The sequence below is a fragment of the Daphnia carinata genome, chromosome 6 (assembly GCF_022539665.2).
Source record: "Daphnia carinata strain CSIRO-1 chromosome 6, CSIRO_AGI_Dcar_HiC_V3, whole genome shotgun sequence".
Lineage (NCBI taxonomy): Eukaryota > Metazoa > Arthropoda > Branchiopoda > Diplostraca > Daphniidae > Daphnia > Daphnia carinata.
Genome location: NC_081336.1, coordinates 6,590,548 through 6,609,459, shown reverse-complemented (window position 1 = coordinate 6,609,459; position 18,912 = coordinate 6,590,548). Strand labels below are relative to the sequence as shown.

Here is an 18,912-nt window from a genome sequence, read left to right as displayed (position 1 = left end):
CCGGCCGGCTGGGTATATAATGTGCAAGTCGGGTTTTTGGAAGAACGGTGTGCATCGGGGAAATGGAGTGAGGATTCTAGACCAATTCCGATTGAATCGACATTCTCCGTTAGAATTCGAAATTAGAATGAAAGAATTTTTGGAATATTATAAAAATTCATACTTGTGATATTTCGCGTCCAATTTTTATTTTGATTCAAAGCATTATGCGGTATTTAAACTTTTTAAATTAGAATTTTACACTCAGGTTCTTTTTTCGTCATGTTTCCATTGTATTATCCGTTATTTTCAGAAATGGTCATTCAACCGATTTGTGTAACAACTGCTGAAGTAACATGTCTATATTCTAAAACTGTGAATTCAAAAAGTTGACATTTATTTTTGAATCACTTAAATATTATATCTGGATTGTGGCTTTGTAATATTAAGAATTATCAGCAGCTCTGTTATATATTTGACTGTGAAATACGTAACAACCGGTTAAGCCGAACTTGTTATATATTCAGGACTTAGTAGCCGACAACATACATATCAAAGAAAACAATAGAAAAACACCCTATATAGTAACCTGGTGCAGGTTCACATGGAGAACAGGAATTATTGTATAAGTGACATCCTTTTTCTCAGACTGTTTATCCACTGGGCATCTTCAATCCTAATGCTAGACAATATTTATTGCATGCATGTTTTTTAAAGAACTTGTTTATGCCAATAGAGCTTAGATTGGTTTTCCCAAAACGTATGTGCTTTGAACAGTGAATAGCGGGGTCCGTTAGTAACAGAATTTCTTTCTCTTTTGCGTTTACATAGGAAACTCCTTGCAAATCACAAACGAGCAAGTATCCATCGGTGATATGGTGGCTGAAATGGGAAAACGCTAAAGCAATTTCAAGTCTTTTGCGGTCATTTTCGTCCAAAGATTGAGCATCTTGAACGAAATCTACGTTGTTTGTATATTTGACCATGTTGGGACTTACCCCACGGAACCTTTGCTCGTAAGCTAAATAACGCGGAGCGACATCTTTGAAAACGCGAGCAACTTTGGTCTTTAAAAACTTCATTGTGATGTTGGGGTTGTGGTGGGTTTTAAACAGTCTGAAATTAAATTCTTTCGCCAGTTTAGCGGCAACTGTCTGTACTTCAAGATCACTCCGGTAACGCCAGCAATCAAGATCTGCTACTTTCGGTGGCGAAATAATTTCTTTAAATACAACGTCGTCAACACTTTCGGAAGCCGATGAATTGGCGTCTTTCGACGACGAATAAAAAATTTTGCCGAAGTAAGCCAAACGAACCGACCCTTTGGCAAAAGGATTCGGAGCAATCTGCAGTCGGCACTTTTTAATTTTATCCTGTAGCTTGGCAAACGAAGTTATTTCTTCAACCGATGTCGGTAACTCGAAAGTTAAAATAGTGCCGTCTAAACGCGGGAGTTGGTCCCAGTTCGGTTCTTTTTTGTCCATGTTGAATGGTAGTAATTTCTTGTCAACCATACTAGGAAAATCAGTACGATGAGTGACAGAGACTGACCTCATTACGCTTTCCATTACTGAACGCAAAACGTTACCGACTTCTGCGCTGTCTACGGTTTCTATTTTTTCGCCGAGATATCTTTCAAAGGTCGCTATCATCCTGTCGCATTCGCCGTTTATACGGCCGAAATAGTACATCAATTTCTTGCGACGCATCTCCCGAAAAAGCTCCTGAAGTGGTGGATCGTTGGGGTGGCCGTTTTCGTAATCATCTCTACGACGACCATCATGGAAAATAGTTTTCCCGTGTGCAGGAGCGTCACCAAGATGGAAAATTATTCTGGTACCACTATTCTGTGGCCAATTAAGAGATATTGCGCGACTGAGTCCTCCAAGAACATCTTCCGGAAAATCTCCACCTCCTTTTGCGCAGATAGTGGCAACAAACGACTTGAATTCAGAAACAGATTTGGTGAACGGAAGTATTTCGAAGTGGTTAATCCCTAGAAATGAACAACCAACAATAAATCAAACGTGTTAGTTTCCGAAATACCTCATCAGTAACATACCGTCACACCAATCTTTGTAGCCTGCAAGTAAATCGAAAATAAAAGGAAGGGTTTCAATGTGTTCGCGAAGGCAACTTATGCTTAGACTTTACCAACAAAAGCTAATCCCTCTATTCCGCAACCACTTGCCTCCAAACGCGCAACTATCTCTACGATTTGTTCTTTCACTTCGTTAATGTAGGAATACATGCTTCCAGTTGTATCCAATAGAAAACAAATGCCAATATGATGAGTCTGATTTATTTGGCATGCGATTCGGTCGATATTCATGTTTGTTTTGGTACAAACGGAGTTCACAATTCTCTCATCTATTCGTCCAGTTCTTGCAGCAGGATCCAAAGATATTCTTGAGTAAGCACTGACCAATTCATCATCTCCATCTGCAATCGCTGAAAGTATGGAAGACTCAACGCCATTCTTCTTTTCCGGTTTTCTCTCCGTTCCAGCTTCCATCGCTAACAAGAGGGCAGAATCAGCTCGTGTTTCTGAACCAACACGGATTTTAGGCGAATATTTTTCAGGTTTAGAAGCCCCTTCGCGCTTTTTGGGTATAGTCTTGCAACTAGGACTCATTTTATTTAAATGAAGCGCCAAATCTGCCTTTGTTTTAAATAATGCTCTGCAAACAGAGCACTCGAAAGGCCTCGGTTTCGCTATCATCCTGTCAGAAAGCTAAAGCGTGTATGTAGTGTTGAGGAGAAAAAAAAAATAGAAGAGTGAGCATAAGAATTTACAGTAGATAAGCCTACCTTCTCCCGCAGATAAAGTACAAATACCAGCCGATTAGAAAAACCGAAACTGAACTAGAATTAGAAAAAACAGAACTACTAATGACAACTTTCAATTTCAATAAATGAATTAGGCACTGCTTGCGAAGTCCTATTCTGACGCTGTTTGGTCAATCAAACACTGTAAGAATTTGAACAATGGAACTATGCAGCAAGCTCGCCAGCGTCTCTTTGCTACAGAAAATTCGAAACGTTGGTTGCAAGTATCTCAAATATCGTTGTGGAAACGTTCAAGTAAAAAACAAGAGTGACGTGGGCCTCAGGGACAGCAGAGACCGAGTGTTACACAAGGCAATGGAAACGAGCAACTAAAAGATAGAGATTAGAAGGCATTACGTACTAAACAGTTCTGAAACCTGATAGGCTACGTTGATACTAAAATCTGCAAATAAAAAAATAATTATATTGACAAAATATACTATACTCGATAGCACTTTTGTATAGATGGCTTAAATTGACAGTGCCACTTCATTGAGCAACAGTCGCCTAAACCTGACGGTTCGAAATATAGCGTGCAAAAAGGAGGCTTATATTCGCAGTGGTCTTTATAGTCATTTTACTAATTGATAATTTCTCATCTTTAATTCCTTCTTCGAGGACGGCCAGTATGAATATTAGTGACATAACGGAGAGATTCCGTATGGACATCAGTCGGTTCGGTAACGTAGCCGTAGACAATCAGGGTCCCAATTTAAAAAAACCTTTTCCGCGGAGAATTGAAAGTCAGATTAACGGAGGTTTTCACGACCGGACATGGTACGACCGTAACTTTATTTCCGGATCCCAAACAAACTTCCAACACATTTCTTAGGCAGTCTTAGAGCTACCTTTCAATACCGTTTGTTGCGAAGATTGCGGTTGCTGCAGCGCTTCAGACAAAAACAACTTTCCTAGGGCTTGGCTACAGAAGAGCGACACTTGCTGGCAATGGGCTGCTATTTGGGCAGACAAAACCATTGGTTCCAAACGGGGGGGCACTGGAATCGGCTTAAAAACCTTTGTTACGTCTTCATCAGGTAGCGGTGGTTCACCACGAGCTTGTCTAGCGTTATTTTCCAAATTCTATACATTTGAAAAATGAAAGGGATACAACAAAAATAAGCAGAAGTACAAGATGGAATTGCACATGGAACTAACCCTCTTTTGAACATATTTCTGCTTTTCTTGCTGTTGCTTCACCACCTGGCGTTGATAGATGTTGAACTTGTTGGTATCTTGCAAAAGTTCATCAACATTATCTGTCAAGCTCCTCAGATGTTTCTCAAGTACAGACCTTTTCATCATTACAAATAAAATTAAAAATGGAGTTTACAGATTTGAGAGAGTATTTTCACATACGCAGTTCCAAGATCAAGGTATTGAGATCCCTCATAAGGAGCAACCATTTCACTAAGTTCACACAAAAGGGCATTGACCAAGTGAGAGTTGTGAATCACCAGTCTAATTTCCTAAAAGTAACAATTCATATTTAATTAAAAAAGCAAAGATATTGTAGTCAACTTTGCAAACCTGATACAGGCTTTCAAAACTCAAGTGGTGGGTTTTGATGGCATCAGCACCAAAATCATTGTCCTTGTAGAGGGCAACTGCTTGGGGAGTTAAGCGGTAAGCCTTCAAATGCAAAAACCCTCGTTTGGTTTTCAGTGGGTCTGAAACAAAAACAAAATTAGTGTACAGCATCCAACCAAAATATTTTTAAATGGTACCATAGATGAGCACTACTGACTCTTCAATGGAAGTTTGATACGTAAACTGAGACTCAAGGAACTGAGTGGACAGAAATGCTCCTTGTTGAGTACTCTGATACCATCCAACATGAAGATGATCTACATTAACTTTCCGCAGGTGGCGCATCATTTCCATTTGGTAATCCTCTTCATCAAAGTTTTCATCAAGGTTTTTAGGAAATGGAAAGCAGTTTGTCACTTCAAGTCGAGTGTCAGCTACCAGCCCCAATAAAACACCTTGAGCAACATCAACAGCACTGCTTCCTTCTTCATGGCAATGCTTGATGATCTTGGCCACAACCTTGGAAATTCAACGATAAATTCGGTACAATAATTTTCTTTGGAATTGATGGCATTATGATTACTAATTTACAATAAATAACTTACCAGGCCATCCACTTGAACTAAATCAATAGTATTGTCTACATCGGGAGCATTAGCCCTTCTGTTACGATTCGCCATTTTTTTGTGATTTTGGCCAGGCCGGTTTTTTCAGAACGTTGCCAGCTTACCATCCTGGACTGCCAAGTGTCAAAAGAATGAATGAATTAATAATTTTATATGTTTCTTATTTCTTTATACAAATCGTATTTTAAATTTCAGCAAAGATTCTTGCAGCGAATAACAGTAATAGTTGGAGAAAACTAAAAAACTTCCATGTTTTAATTTTAAATATTTTTTTCCACAACATGGACGCAGTTGGCAGTCGACGAATTTTATTTTCCTGGTGATTTAATGTAATATTTTTGCGTATTGGGATTGTCGAATGTTTACTTTGCTTATCGACCAAGGCAAACAGTTCCGTGGCATTCGGCGTGAACTGAAATTATTAGGGAAACCAACAGGAGAATAATGACTTTAAAACTGTATTACGATTTAATGTCACAACCGTCTAGGGCGGTTTATCTATTTCTGAAAGTGGCAAACATACCATTCGAAAGTTGTACAGTTAAACTTCGTGATGGTAGTGTAATTTGAATATTTTGCTCGATTTACAGCATATATCCTTGTTCTTAAATAGGTGAGCACTTTGAAGAAGCTTTTAAAAAAATCAATCCCATCCAAAAAGTCCCTGTGATTGATGATGCTGGATTTAAATTAACTGAGAGGTACCCCAAATACATAATCGTTTTAGCATTTCTCTAACCAACAAAATTGTTTACAGCGTAGCAATTCTTCGTTACCTAGTAAGAAGCAGAAATGTTGCTGACCATTGGTATAGTACTGATTTGCAGCTTCAAGCAAAAGTAGATGAATACCTTGAATGGCAACATCTCAACACCAGACTGTTTTGTGCAATGTATTTTAGACACAAGGTAGATGATTCTAGCAAGATGAAGAAGTGAATTCTGATTAGTTCCTCTTGCACAGAGCTAATACTGATTCACTTTTGAAAGTTTTTAGAGCCTATGATGTTTCAAAGACCTGTTGAAGAGAAAAAAGTTGCACGTTTTCAAAAAGAAATGGAGAAGTGTTTAGGAGAAATTGAAACCATCTGGTTGGACAATGGAAACAAGAAATTTATCACTGGGCCAAACATTTCTGTAGCTGATCTTTTGGCCTGTTGTGAATTGGAGCAACCTGGTAACTTAAATCAACTATATTTGGGTACTAAAACATTCACTCACCCATTGTTATGCAGTAATGGCAGGATATGATGTTTTTCAAAAGTATCCAATTATTGGTTAGACAACTTTTATTAATTTTTTTATTTAATAATTTTTTTTGCACGTCTTCCATGAAAATTGATAACCACATCTATCGTAAGTTTTAAAAAAATCGGATTGGCTCTAAGCAAGCTGTTCATTGCCAATTCAGAGACGGAACGTTGCAACTGTTCTTGTTAATTTCATACATTTTTAGATAGCAAAGCAAAATTATTATAATAGTAAATAAAAATGTTTTCATTTGTAGGTGCATACAGGGAACGTGTGCGAAAGGCAACGGGGCCTCATTACGAAGACGCTCATAAAATCGTTCGAATTATAACTCACAAGTTTTCGGGAGTCCCACGCGATAGCAAACTGTAAAAAATTCTAGAGCTAGTTGGGTTCGTGCACTGTATTTTCCTTAAAGTGTATTAGAAATTACTATATTTTCTATGGTTGAAGGTTTCCAATATATTGATAAATACGTATAAAGTAATAGATATTTTATCCTGACAACTTATTTTTACGGCGAATAAATCTTTCCGCAATAGCCCCGAAAATATTCCCTGGCTTTGATTGGTGAGTATTGATCATTTCTTTCATACTTTGTGTTACCAGTTTTGCTAAAGACTCGGGAGTATGGGATTCATCGTACGGAATGGCGCTTCCTATGAACGTAGTCAGCTTTACAGGAAAACCTCCATATATAGGAACGAGGGGCAAATGTGTTTTTTGGTACAACCAATGCCAGAATGATTGACAAACATTAAATGACCGGAATGCCTCTCGAATATTTCGCGTGAAGATTGGAATGATGGGCTACAAATAAACAAAATCTTACTTTAATCGAATTTCTTTACTTCAGTACTGAAGGTGAAAACATCTTACCACTTTAGCCTCAATGGCTACCTTCGCGAAACCTAACCGTTGCCTCCAAAGAAGTTCATAGTTATGGTCACCCAACTGAGCTTCATAAACTCCTCCTGGAGCTATGGCCAAGAGATTGCCTTTCCTCAAAAGGGCTGCACAGCTCTGTACGGTACCAGGTATTACGCCAAACGCCTCTAAAAGACTACTCCATCCTTAAAGCAAAGAGGTTTGTAACACACAAAAACAGCATAAATTTGGTAAGTAATAATTAATGGTAAAAAAGTACCATTCAAGAAAAAGTCCTTTTATGTACCTGGAATTTTAAAAAGGAATCTATCACCAACAGGATTGATCAATCTTCCTTCATACAGCAATATATGACTGCATATGTAGTAGAAGTCAATGGGAACTGCTCCATGATAATACACCAAAAGAGCACCACCAGGGGGAATATTTTCAACTCCAATAATTTCATATCCTAAACACAACTGTGCTTTAACATTGGCTCACAAATATTGCAAATTAATTACCATGCCAGATCCAGCCTAATGCATCCCAAATAGCTGAAACAACTTTTCTTCCTGCATCCCATATGTCTTTATCATATGCATCTAGTAGCCTATATCTGAAGAGAATGTGTAAGCAAAACAAAAAAAAAAAAAAAAAAACAGTATTGGGAATTGAGAAGTCATAACTTACCTGTGCAATTTGTAAATGTATAAAAGAGAAGATGTGATGTAGAGTAGAATAATGATGATACCCGGTAGCAAAGAGACAGCAATCAAAGGTGTGAAAAGCCATGACAACCAATTGGAGTAATAAATATCTATAGATGCCCCTAAGGCAAACAAAATAAGTGGTGTATATAAATATGTACACTATTTTCTATTTCTATGCTTTGACATTAGAAAAGAGTCCTATTTACCAAACAGCTTAGTTAGATTCAGATACTGAGTTAGATCAGTTAGGTGGTCTAGGGCATTGTAGGGCATGATTTCAATGTTACTATGGTTTTGATTAATCCACTGGCAAGCAAAAAGAGCTACAACTGGGCATCAATATCTTTTACCGAAGTGCTAAAGGATCAAGGAAAAAGTTAACCTAGATTGGACCAAACAACTTTCGTGACATATGCATGGCCGGTCAAAGATCAATGTTTATTGAATCATATAGTGCGTTTGCGCAGACACCATACGAAAGCCAGCTAGAGTAATTGAATTAAGATGATTCACAATTTTCTATTCATTAGTTTCACATTAACTTAGGCATGAACATGCCATGCTTAACATCTATTTGCAAAGTTCTCTAGTTCTATTTACATACAAAAAAAGCTTCTCGGCACATGATAGGTTATACTTTCTCCGACACTGGCTCTAGCAGACGCTAATCACGTTCAGAGTTTCAACCTTAAAAGTTCTAATTTGCTGAATGCCCTATTCTGTAACTGAAACATAAGGCATTGGGCTTATAGCCTATCCTTCAATAGCAAAAGAACTGTGCCATCAAGTGGCGCACACGCAAAAATCCAAAAGTGGTAGGCAGGTCTCGTAAGCAAAAATGGTTCCAAAAACTTGAACACCAGGTGTCAGTCCTAAGCATAGGCATGCCTCGTTTTGCATTGCTGCAAGGGGCGATGATAGGCCCTTTGTACTAGAGAAGACCGGGCATGGTGAATGGTACTCAGAAAAACAAATTGAAAAGGATAACTTCTTCGTTTTGGTTGGATACTATTTGATAGATTTCAAGAATGAGGCTTACCGCAATGCTTTCGAAGATCGCGAAATATTCTACAGATTATTCTAATCTTCCTGAATCCTATATTAAACGAGCGATGAGACAAGTAATTACTTAAATTTCTTGCTGCTTCCCTGGTTAAATTCATATTGGATGAATTGTTTAGTTGTTGTTTTTTGTTTTTATTTTTTGACATTTTGCATTATCTTGTGTGATAGACTGTATTTCCTTTTTAAATTACAGGTTTACTGGGAAGCACCAAAAGATTTACCACAGTACCTACCTGTAACTTTGGAAAAGAAAAAATTTAGGCAAGGTTTTCCCATTTTTTCTTAAAACATTTTAGAAATTCTTTTCATTTCTATGATAATTTGATTGAACAATATGGTAGCTTTTGGATGTATTTTTGAATATAACAGTAGTTAATTAAACTAACTTTTAGGTACACTATGAATCGCCCATGGACAGAAGAGTTTCGGAGACAAAATCTTAGCCGAAGGAAAAAAGTTTTTGTAGAGCCACTTAAAGAATGGACATTTTTTAGAGGGGATAGAGTATGGAAGAAATCTGATATTTTTTTTTTCTTTTGTTGAATGTTTTGTAACCTTGTGTAATATCTGAATTAGGTAGAAGTCTTGGTTGGAAAAGATAAAGGAAAGATAGGATTGGTGAGCCAAATCATTGAGGTAGTAAAAAGAAATTTATTCTCAATTCGGTTAGATGTATCAGAAAGCAATAATAGCTTATGTCTATTTTATTTTACACATTTTCTCTGTTTTCAGGAAAGGAATTGGGTTGTTGTTGAAGGCTTAAATGTGCATTACAGGTGGATCGGAAAGACTGATGATTACCCGGGTACAGTAATTCAGTCGGAAGCACCTCTGTTGGTCACAAATGAGGTTGCATTGGTTGATCCTACTGATGAGTAAGAATACCGATTATGCTAGTGTTATTTTACGATTAATAATATTTTCGGATGTAGGAAAGGGACTAAAGTAGAATGGCGGTACACAGAGCAAGGAGAGAAAGTACGAGTTTCCAAAAGAACAGGTCATATAATACCAGTGCCGATATCAGCTTCGGAAACTATTGACTTCAAAACAAAGGCTGGATATCCAGGTAAATGTCCTTTGTAGTTCTTTAAAATATAGGAGCCAATCACAACATTGATAGACAAATATTATCAGTGTACATGTATATAAACGTATTATTATTATTATTTGAAATTGCACGGGGGAAACGCGTAAAATCACGGATTATTTTGCAGAGGTAATAACTATTATACATGCATTCATTTACAGAACAAGAAAAGGACACACGGGCTGCAGACATATCTGAACATACCTACATCCCGCAAAGCAAAACATTTGAAATGGACTTAATGGAGCATTACAGACTGGAATGAAGTCAACTGCTTTTGTCAGTCTAGCGAAATAGTTTGAATATAAAGGAAACAAAGCTTTCGTGTCGTCAATCACACGTTCATACCTGTTGGGATTTTTCATGAGTTATTTGCACCGCAATATATGTAAACACGCGTTTTGATACACTGGGAACAAAGGCACAAAAACAAACAACAAGCAACAACTACCTCTCAATGGATCATTATAAAGGTAAATAAGGTAGTAACCAACTACATTTGAACTCTCTACAAACAGAATTTTCTATGTGATTGACCATCATTATTGAAATGACACCAAAAACGAACCTATTTATCCATCATTTACTAGTGGAAAGTTTGACCTTTGCGAGTGACTAGAGCGCGATCTTAAGCATACCATTTTGCTCTTTTGAGGTGAAACTCGTTAATAAAAACTGAAATATACGGGGCTGAATACGTCACGAATGCATTACATGATGCAGCACTTTTTACCGTCCTCTTCTTCTAACCCGTTGATTGCCGCTGTCACTTTTCCCGCTGCAGAGTCACTGTTGGCGCTTTCAGCCGAACTTGTGCTCGGCTCGCGCAATTTTGGGAGGTAAGCCTTCATGTCAATGCCATCTCTCTCAAAAAACAGCATGTACGCTGTCTGGCCTTCTATCTGATTTGCTGACGATTCCTAAAAGCAAAAATATTCACGATTACCTTCAGACGAATTTATTTCACAATCAATACGTACCTTGCACGTAGAGTCATTGTAGTAGAACCATTTACCGTTGGGATTCTTGGCATAGGAAATGTAATGGCCTCCTCCCATAATACCCGAGTGACACTAAAATTTTGAAAATTTCATTAGCCGTTATATTGTTATTTAAAATAATTATTTACCACAGCGGCGTAGAGGCTGTAAGTTATATCCAGCTTATTGTAGCCTGGAAGAAGTCGGTGTTGGTGAAAATCAATAAGATCTTCATCGTGAACCGGATGAGTCATGAGCGAAGTGGATTCGAGTCGCTTCCTGGTCGATTCGTTGCCGTTGATCACTTCCCTAATATTTGGTGGATGCCCGTTGGAATATGGGACGGACGAGGAAATGGAATGTTTAGGTGAAATATCATTTGATTCGTCCTTGCTGGATTCTGCCACCCCGTTCGGAAGCACGGAAGAAGCCATTTGTCGATGGCGGACTAGCGTTTCGCTAGGAATTGCTGCTAAGAATTCGGTGAAATCCAAATTGTTATGTGGAAACTGAACAGCCTTGTGGGACTTAATCCAACGATGGTTGACGAACTGGAATCGTTTCAGATGAACAATCTAGATTTGAAAAAAAGTAAGTTGGCTGTTCATTCGCTTTCACACGCTGGATTTCCCGTTTGATAATAATAAAAAATTAGTATAACGTTTTAAAAATTACCAGTATTGGGGGTAATCTCCAGATTTGTAGCTTTTTGGTGGCTGGTTGGTGGGTGGCGCATTTAGGACAGTAGTACTTCTCATCTCCTGAGAGTTGCTCTTCTCGCGTGAAAGCTTGCAAGCATTGCTCTAGGCTGACTGGTTCTGTTTGTTGGTGAAGGGCTTTGGCCACACTGGGATCTTCGTCAAATACCTGATGGGCATACATATATTGACATTAACAGCAAGTTTTTCAACGAGGAAACGTTAATTGAGTTTACTTTTTCAAGCGATGTCTGATACCGGAGATGAAGAGCGGTCGGTTCCCAATCAACCGCGATGCAATAATTAAGGACGCCCTCGATATAGGACGAATTGGTCTCGCTACCATTCGGTAGGGGGTCAGGCGTTGGAGCCAGCGGGCATCCTTTACAGAATTTGGTCCATGGACAAATACCACAATGGATTCCATTGGCCTGTACAACTTTTAGGGTGAAAGGGAACTCGTAGCCCAGACTATCATCGCTGCATATAAAATGAATAGATGCATAATACAATAAAAATTTGAATATTACCAACAGTTACCAGTCATGGGCGTGATTTGGAAGTGTGCCACTGTCAGTAGGGGGAGAAGGCGAGACCAGCCTAGACACCAGCGTCCACACACACCGATACAAGTCTTGGCTCGTCGTTTGTAGGACTAACATTCTGTTTCGTTCATCCGCTGAAGATGGGACTCCATCTGTTCTCCATGCTAAGGGAACCAACAGTGGTAAACCGAAGAGACTAGGTCGCGTTTTATGTGGGGAGACGAAATAGAGATCTTGTCGTATCTAGAAGACAATGTACGTTAGAAAACAAAAGAAATACTACATTCTAAAGAACACAGAAACCATTTTCCGATGATAGACAACCAAAAATGAGGCTCCCATTCCCAAAGAGCCGTTTAGTTCTTGAGTACTGCTATTGTTACTCGTCAAACTAACTGGACTTCCTAATCCACCACTGCCACTGCTGGTACTGGCCAAACTCGAACGATCGCCGTTGCGTTCATCATTAGTTCCCCCATTTGTTACTGGCTGCTGTGTAACATTGGTCGATCTCTGCGGCAGGGATTCTTGTCCAGGAGAGAGACCGTTCTAAGTTTAAATTGAACAAATTAATTTACAATTAATAGAATTTACACACGAAATGCCACAAAGCCATTCAAAATACGGTACAGTGATCACGACGAACATCAAGGAAGGTGTTGGGTAAATCAACTAGCGAATATTCTAATCTACTGTATAAAAGCATTACATACAATATGTTAAGGAAGCTAATCTACAAGAACAATCAACTATAGAATCAGTTTGCGGCAAAACATAGAGTCTGAAGGAAATTTGCTAAATACCCAGAGGCGTTACAGTATGCCTGGGGGCCGAAAAGAGTTAACGTGACATGTGGCTTCAGAATCAAACGTGAAAAAGTTAAGTAAAGACAAGTGACAAAATTTGGAGAAACGTCGATACAGCACATCCCTCACCATTTACTTGAGTAAACCTACTATTAGACTGACCGACTAGAACTGGGGCCGAACAGACAGGACAATAAGCAAAAAATGAAAAAAATAAGGGGCGAATACCTTTCTACAGAATACGGTGCTCATCACGTTCATGCAGATACCGACGGGTCGTCTTACCTCCGAGCTGTTGGTGGTGGCGTTGGTGTCCCCTCCCTTGTCAATGACTTTTGCTATTTGATTACTGGAGTGATGGCCTATTTTATTGTTATTTCGATTGGCATCTTTGACTCCACTGTCTGGAACACCGATGTTGCCGCCATTCGTCGGCAGAAATTGGATCACTTCAGTAGAACTCAGCACCTGGTACGCGAATAAGGCTAATCCAGACGTCGGTCGAACCTTGTTGTTGAGCCCCGGAAACGTCTGAAGAAGAACACAAAGGTCTGGTTAAATTAAAATCGAACAATTTCTTATGACCATGAAAATTGCCTTAATCATTGCTCCAGATACTTCTGCAAATAAAAGGTGATCGGGAGATATTTGACATAAGGAGGCTAATCTTTCTTTAAGTAAGAGATACGTAGCATCCATTGGTAAACGAAGACCATATTTGACTGGCACCGATCCATCCAACCGAAGAACTATGTCAAGAAAGAAAAATCATGCCTACATACACGGATCTATTATTTATTGTGTGCAGAAAAACTTACCGACGACTTCAACGTGAACGTAGCTTTCAAGAGGTAGAGGTAGTGACAAATAGTTAAAAGGATCGAAGCGTACACTTTCACGTTGACATACTCCGCAGGTGACTTTCGATTTAAGTTGACCATGGAAGAGTTCGACAACAATGGAGCGGTTCCGTAGAAGGTGATTCTCCCATGCCTGGCAGGAAAAGATCGGAAATAAAGAAATTGTACAATTTTGTAAGAGATCGTTCAACCTCTTGAGCTACAACGACATCCGGACGGCCTTCGCTGTCGCTCAGTTCAACGTAAGGCTTGTCGTGAACTCGGTTTAGATCTTCGTGAAGACCATCAAGAAGGAAAGCTAAAAGTTCCTGAGCATCGTGTTGCTGATAACCGTTAAACCTTGGAGCGTATTTGCCGATTGTCCACTATTTTACGAATTAGATAAGGAAAATTATGGTTATATCGTGGAACATGTAGATTCATAGTAGTATTGAACGAAGAATTCAACATACTCTTAAGCGTAGCGGGGCAATAGTTCGAGATTTGCCTTTCCAAATATCGCGAATCAAATCCCCATAATCCTTGGCAATGTTTCCTTTCATTCCAAGAGGGTTGTCTCTAAACACGTAAATAAGAAAGCACGTAAAGAAAAGTTGAGGCATCAAAAGGTGCGATTTACCTGTTTAGCTCAAGAAGATGCATACTAGACGTGAAGTATTGAGTCAAAGCTTGCGTATTGCTTACGCATTGCAGGGAAGCGTTCATGAAACAAGTATTGCCTAAATTATTCAAGCCAGTCGCACCCTTCTCACTAGGCAGAGCTTTTACGCAATAACGCATTACACAAATTGTACGTTTATAAACATAAAAAAAACTTAATGTATATCACCTTGGCGATATTTGTCACCGCTCTGGCCAGAAAGAGAAACCATTTCTTCCGGCCATGTTAAATCTTTGTTACGCACTTCAATAAGAAGTTGGTCATTGTCGCGGCACGAAAGTGAGGCAAGCGTAGCATTTTCGTCTTCCAACAAGACCAGGCAATGCTATTGGATGAAATAAATTAGTAGTAGAGTTAAACGTTCACATAACTCTAAAATTGGGTAAGAATTACATCGTCTTTCATGAGCCACAGTCGGACATCATCAAATTTGAGGCGCAGTCTTCCGCAAAGATATTCGTATGTCTGGCTGACTGTGGCTAATTGACTAAATGCTGCAACGTAGGCTAGATAACGACGGGGAGTCTGCTGTGTAGCAGATGGAAAATAGCCGTATCCGCCTGCTGCATCATAATAATTAGTTTTTCACAATGAGTTTCCCAATAAAACAAAAACATACCAAGAGCTGCTGCACCATAGCCCCCAACAATGCTATTCCAAGATTGGCCATTCCAAGCTGGTCCGTTATCATTGGTCGTCGAACTGTGTCTTAGAAGACGAAGCAACAACGGATATAATTCTAACTCAACTGGACCAGAGTCTGTGAATTGGACAGCCTGCAGATTGCAATATAATATTTTAAATCTTAACGCGATCAACTAAAGTCTAGTCCTCCTACCTGTCTCGGCAATGCTGGGCTTCCTCCATACCATGCTGACAATGCTTTCCAGATTGCCTCCGGAACTACTTCGTAATCTTTGCCTTTTTCTAATTCTCGTCGGAGTCGTCCTCCTTCCCCCGTTAAAACAGTAGCCTGGAGACAGATATCAAAGCTGACGTAATTTTTTCGAATACTTACAGTCTGCACATTTACCTTTACTGTTGAAGTTGCCACCAAACACGTGTTGTCAATGGCCCTTGGTCTAACTACAGTGCCCACATCACTTCCAGAATCTGAAGTATTGTTTCTAAGAGGTACGTTACTAGTTGGATTTTTGCTTGAGTCGTCCTGTATAATCAATATTACATTTATTTCAGCTGCAAATAAATGAAATTAATTAATTAATTAACCTGGTTAGCGACATAGTCTGACCACTGTTTCCACCAAACGCTTGATATGAGGTACCAAAATTCTCCAACACGATAACCGCGTTTAACTTCACGTCTCAGCCAGTTTTGAATCAGCTTTCCTTCTTCGATCCGCGAGCCGGGGCGCAGTCCGAGTACGACGTGACACAGCTATAATAATTCATTGAGCAAATTATAATCAGGGCAGATTTGCATAGTAAGTTTCCTTCTACCTGGTGCAACATATCAAGAAGGTGTTCTAATGCGTTTCGCTTCACCGCCCACATTAAAAATGATTCAAGATCAACAGATTCCATTTCATTAGCAATAAGGTCGGATATTTCCAATAAATCGGCGTCACTGTTATTCTCAGGAAACTGTTCTACAGCAAGTCGTTTTAGGCTTTCGATCAATTGGGTAACTTCCGAATGACTGAAAACTCCATCGCGGTCAAAATCAAAAATTTTGAAGCAAACTAAAGAAAAAAAAAATTATTAATGGGGGTTAAATGTTTTTTAATTATCATATTATACATTTTATTCTTTCCACTAAGGGTCCTCGGCATGCAGCCGAAATTCCGCAGACAATTTCCTTAAAGTCCAAGTGCCCATCACAGTTTTCATCGAAAGCAGAAAACAGTCCCCGGGCGATGGAGAATGTGGAGTCATCATCTTCACTGTTTGTACTGATCGGGGCCGAAGCGAAAGAAAGGAAAAGTTGAATATCAAACTTCCCATTTGAGGACAGATTTTTTAGCTGCCAGTATTTTTTCTCAAGGTCTATAATCTCTTGTTCATCCAAATGAGTGACACCAGACAATGTTTGGTAAAATGTTGGGGTCTCGAGATCGTTCGAGAGAGTTACAGGGCAAGGATCACTCAACAGCCACTCAGTTAGAGATGTAGCGCTAGGATATGAAATTAGCCATTCGCGAAATTTGGAATAGTTTACTGCCTCAGCCTGAAAATAAAAAAAATAAAAAAATTATATCTAGACAGAAAGTTCAGGATATACTGCTATGTACCTCATCAAATAGGTTGGATATGTTTTCTAGATTCCATCCATCAGAGTACTTGGTGGTGTAGTTAATTACATCATCTTTGGTCACTACACTGTTTATGTCTTTAGCATACAGACTGAATATAACTTTTAAACCAAAAAGAAGTATTTGCTATGTGAAGTCATTCAAAGTTAAGTTAAATTAAATTACATCGGCACTTCTCATCTTGATGGCCCCTCGTGAGAAGAACTAATCCACTCAGGAGATCTTTGAAATTGATACCCTTTGTAGTTCCACCCCATGCTGTGTAAATAAGCTGTTTAAAAGGAAAACAAATTATACTATATTTTATAAAGTAAATTTGGTTTGATATACATCTGCTAAGTTGTTTGGGACTGTGTCACCAATAATTTCTGAGAGAAAAATGCTTTGCTGGAGTAATCCATTTGGGGTTGAATATTTGCCGAATGTATCCTTTAGTCGTTTGAGTTCAACATTGTTCACTGCAGAAATATAAATCAATAACAAGTGAAAATGATGGAGATTGCCCCAACATTAATCCAAAATGAGCTATTACCGCGCTTGGCGGCTTCTTCGTAGCTGATGACTTGAGGCTTAGAGTCCTTAGCTCCCATGGCGCTGATCAACTTGCAAGTTACACTCGCGATCGCCTTTACCTGAAAATATGTTTTCACTGACAGAAATTCATTTCCTTTCGTATTGAATTAAGTGTTACATTAATTCAGTTCAAGTAAACCATTGCATGATTGAAATGTAACAACATTCAACTTGGTATGGTTGACATGAAGCACTTTTGACATGAAAGATATTTTCCCCCTTTTGTTTACGAAAAAAGTAAAAAACCTTTTTGATAGCCTGTTCAGCTACTCCAGACCTACGACGAAGCCTCCTCTAGCCGTCGGTGTTTACCCTAATGTATAAAAAATATATTAGAATAAGTTTCTATTCCAATGTTATCCTTATAAAAATCTATTCCTAGTGGTAAAGTTTTACTTTTCATTACTTTAATAATATTTAGGATAGTTGGTTAAAAAAGAAAAAGAAAACGGACGACGCGGTCTTGCTGATTACGAAAACCAATCTTTGAAGCATTGCCCCGTGAATGGCGATTATCTTTTCACATCCTTTCGAAGGCGATAGGTGTATCATCTGTCGTTAATATTTTTTAACGAAGTCAGTGAGGGCATGAAATATTTTATCAAATACAACATAGCATTTGACCCATGCCTTTACTATCTATTTGGGATGTGGGTTTATTGGCGATTCGGGTTTACATGCCGGAATGATTTCGGTTTACTATGTAAAATTTAAGCACGCAGTGAATGATTAAATTATGATTAGAATTGGCAAAACAATGTTTCATTTGAAGTTTTTCAACTTCTAAGACGTAGCTTCGGCTACCAAATACCAAATCGAATACCATTTCTATTTCTATATTCTATAAAAACAAGCCACGATTTGCTAGGCAATATAATGAAATCCGGCAACGTCGGTTCACGTAAATGTTAAGTTTTCCTTAAGCATTAAGCTTAGGCAGTTCTTTTTAGTTGGGCACGTCGGCCATTGACAGTGCGTGAAAGCCTCAAAACCTCTCTCGCTCATCGGTAAATATCAAATACATCCATTTTTGTACACCTTGCCAATCCGAACCTCCCTATCGCTATTATAACAACCCGTAAAATTTCAAACTTGTGATGTTTCATTATGTGAAAACAAATCGCTTTAAATTTTGAAACGACCATAAACAAGCGGTATGGCCATAGTGAAGTTGAACCTTTTCCTATTCAAAACAGTTCTGGTGTTCTTAGTTTACTCTCCGTAGAATAGTTGATTGGAACGCTTCATTTATGACAGTGTTAGCAAGTTTCCGATAACCTAAAGTAAAATTATTTGTGAAAGACATGTTTGGATGATCATTTTGTTCTCTTTCACAGACCACCATGGGTAAGATCATGAAATCAGGGAAGGTTGTGTTGGTCCTGGGTGGACGGTTTGCCGGACGAAAGGCCATCATCGTCAAGAACTACGATGAAGGAACCGCCGACAAGCCTTACGGTCATGCCCTCGTTGCTGGTGTAGACAGGTACCCCAGGAAAGTTACCAACAAGATGAGCAAAAAGAAGGTTGCCAAGAGATCCAAGATCAAGTCCTTTGTCAAGGTAAGA

At 38.8% G+C, this 18,912-nt stretch overlaps 5 protein-coding genes across 6 annotated transcripts in view; 3 read left to right on the top strand and 2 right to left on the bottom strand.

Moving 5' to 3' along the window:
- Nucleotides 1-480: 480 nt before the first annotated feature.
- On the bottom strand, nt 481-8,464 carry LOC130702389 (uncharacterized). Its single transcript, XM_057524070.2, has 14 exons — nt 8,001-8,464; nt 7,775-7,913; nt 7,606-7,700; nt 7,389-7,553; nt 7,115-7,287; nt 4,944-5,024; nt 4,536-4,857; nt 4,339-4,478; nt 4,168-4,277; nt 3,967-4,102; nt 3,657-3,891; nt 2,134-2,496; nt 2,042-2,062; nt 481-1,975 (listed from the first exon to the last, which is right to left on the bottom strand). Exons 1-14 carry the CDS (start codon nt 8,065-8,067, stop codon nt 633-635), a joined length of 3,390 nt encoding a protein of 1,129 aa, XP_057380053.1. The 5' UTR covers nt 8,068-8,464; the 3' UTR covers nt 481-632.
- LOC130702379 (glutathione S-transferase theta-1-like) lies at nt 5,285-6,699 on the top strand. Its single transcript, XM_057524061.2, has 6 exons — nt 5,285-5,520; nt 5,578-5,665; nt 5,722-5,872; nt 5,954-6,140; nt 6,199-6,240; nt 6,471-6,699. The coding sequence occupies exons 1-6, from the start codon at nt 5,409-5,411 to the stop codon at nt 6,584-6,586; spliced, it is 696 nt and encodes a 231-aa protein (XP_057380044.1). The 5' UTR covers nt 5,285-5,408; the 3' UTR covers nt 6,587-6,699.
- A 272-nt stretch (nt 8,465-8,736) lies between the features above and the next one.
- Nucleotides 8,737-10,278, top strand: LOC130702394 (large ribosomal subunit protein uL24m-like). The gene is made up of 7 exons (XM_057524075.2): nt 8,737-8,915; nt 9,053-9,120; nt 9,252-9,363; nt 9,436-9,495; nt 9,592-9,734; nt 9,792-9,928; nt 10,111-10,278. Exons 1-7 carry the CDS (start codon nt 8,823-8,825, stop codon nt 10,212-10,214), a joined length of 717 nt encoding a protein of 238 aa, XP_057380058.1. The 5' UTR covers nt 8,737-8,822; the 3' UTR covers nt 10,215-10,278.
- Nucleotides 9,925-17,584, bottom strand: LOC130702385 (ubiquitin carboxyl-terminal hydrolase 32-like). Its single transcript, XM_057524067.2, has 25 exons — nt 17,304-17,584; nt 17,102-17,229; nt 16,937-17,042; nt 16,751-16,872; nt 16,260-16,686; nt 15,960-16,201; nt 15,730-15,897; nt 15,533-15,667; nt 15,338-15,472; nt 15,119-15,275; nt 14,893-15,062; nt 14,668-14,824; nt 14,458-14,599; nt 14,291-14,396; nt 14,030-14,203; nt 13,797-13,971; nt 13,576-13,727; nt 13,207-13,509; nt 12,476-12,721; nt 12,168-12,415; nt 11,864-12,107; nt 11,605-11,796; nt 11,079-11,504; nt 10,930-11,022; nt 9,925-10,869 (listed from the first exon to the last, which is right to left on the bottom strand). The coding sequence occupies exons 1-25, from the start codon at nt 17,359-17,361 to the stop codon at nt 10,660-10,662; spliced, it is 4,716 nt and encodes a 1,571-aa protein (XP_057380050.1). The 5' UTR covers nt 17,362-17,584; the 3' UTR covers nt 9,925-10,659.
- A 639-nt stretch (nt 17,585-18,223) lies between these two features.
- The window catches only part of LOC130702383 (large ribosomal subunit protein eL27-like), a 39,294-nt gene continuing 38,605 nt past the window's right edge, over nt 18,224-18,912 (top strand). For both annotated transcript variants that reach the window (XM_059495630.1, XM_057524065.1), the window contains exons 1-2: nt 18,224-18,351; nt 18,682-18,906. In XM_059495630.1, the coding sequence (XP_059351613.1) occupies nt 18,688-18,906 (219 nt within the window). In that variant the 5' untranslated portion in view covers nt 18,224-18,351; nt 18,682-18,687. The remainder of the gene's footprint in view (nt 18,352-18,681; nt 18,907-18,912) is intronic.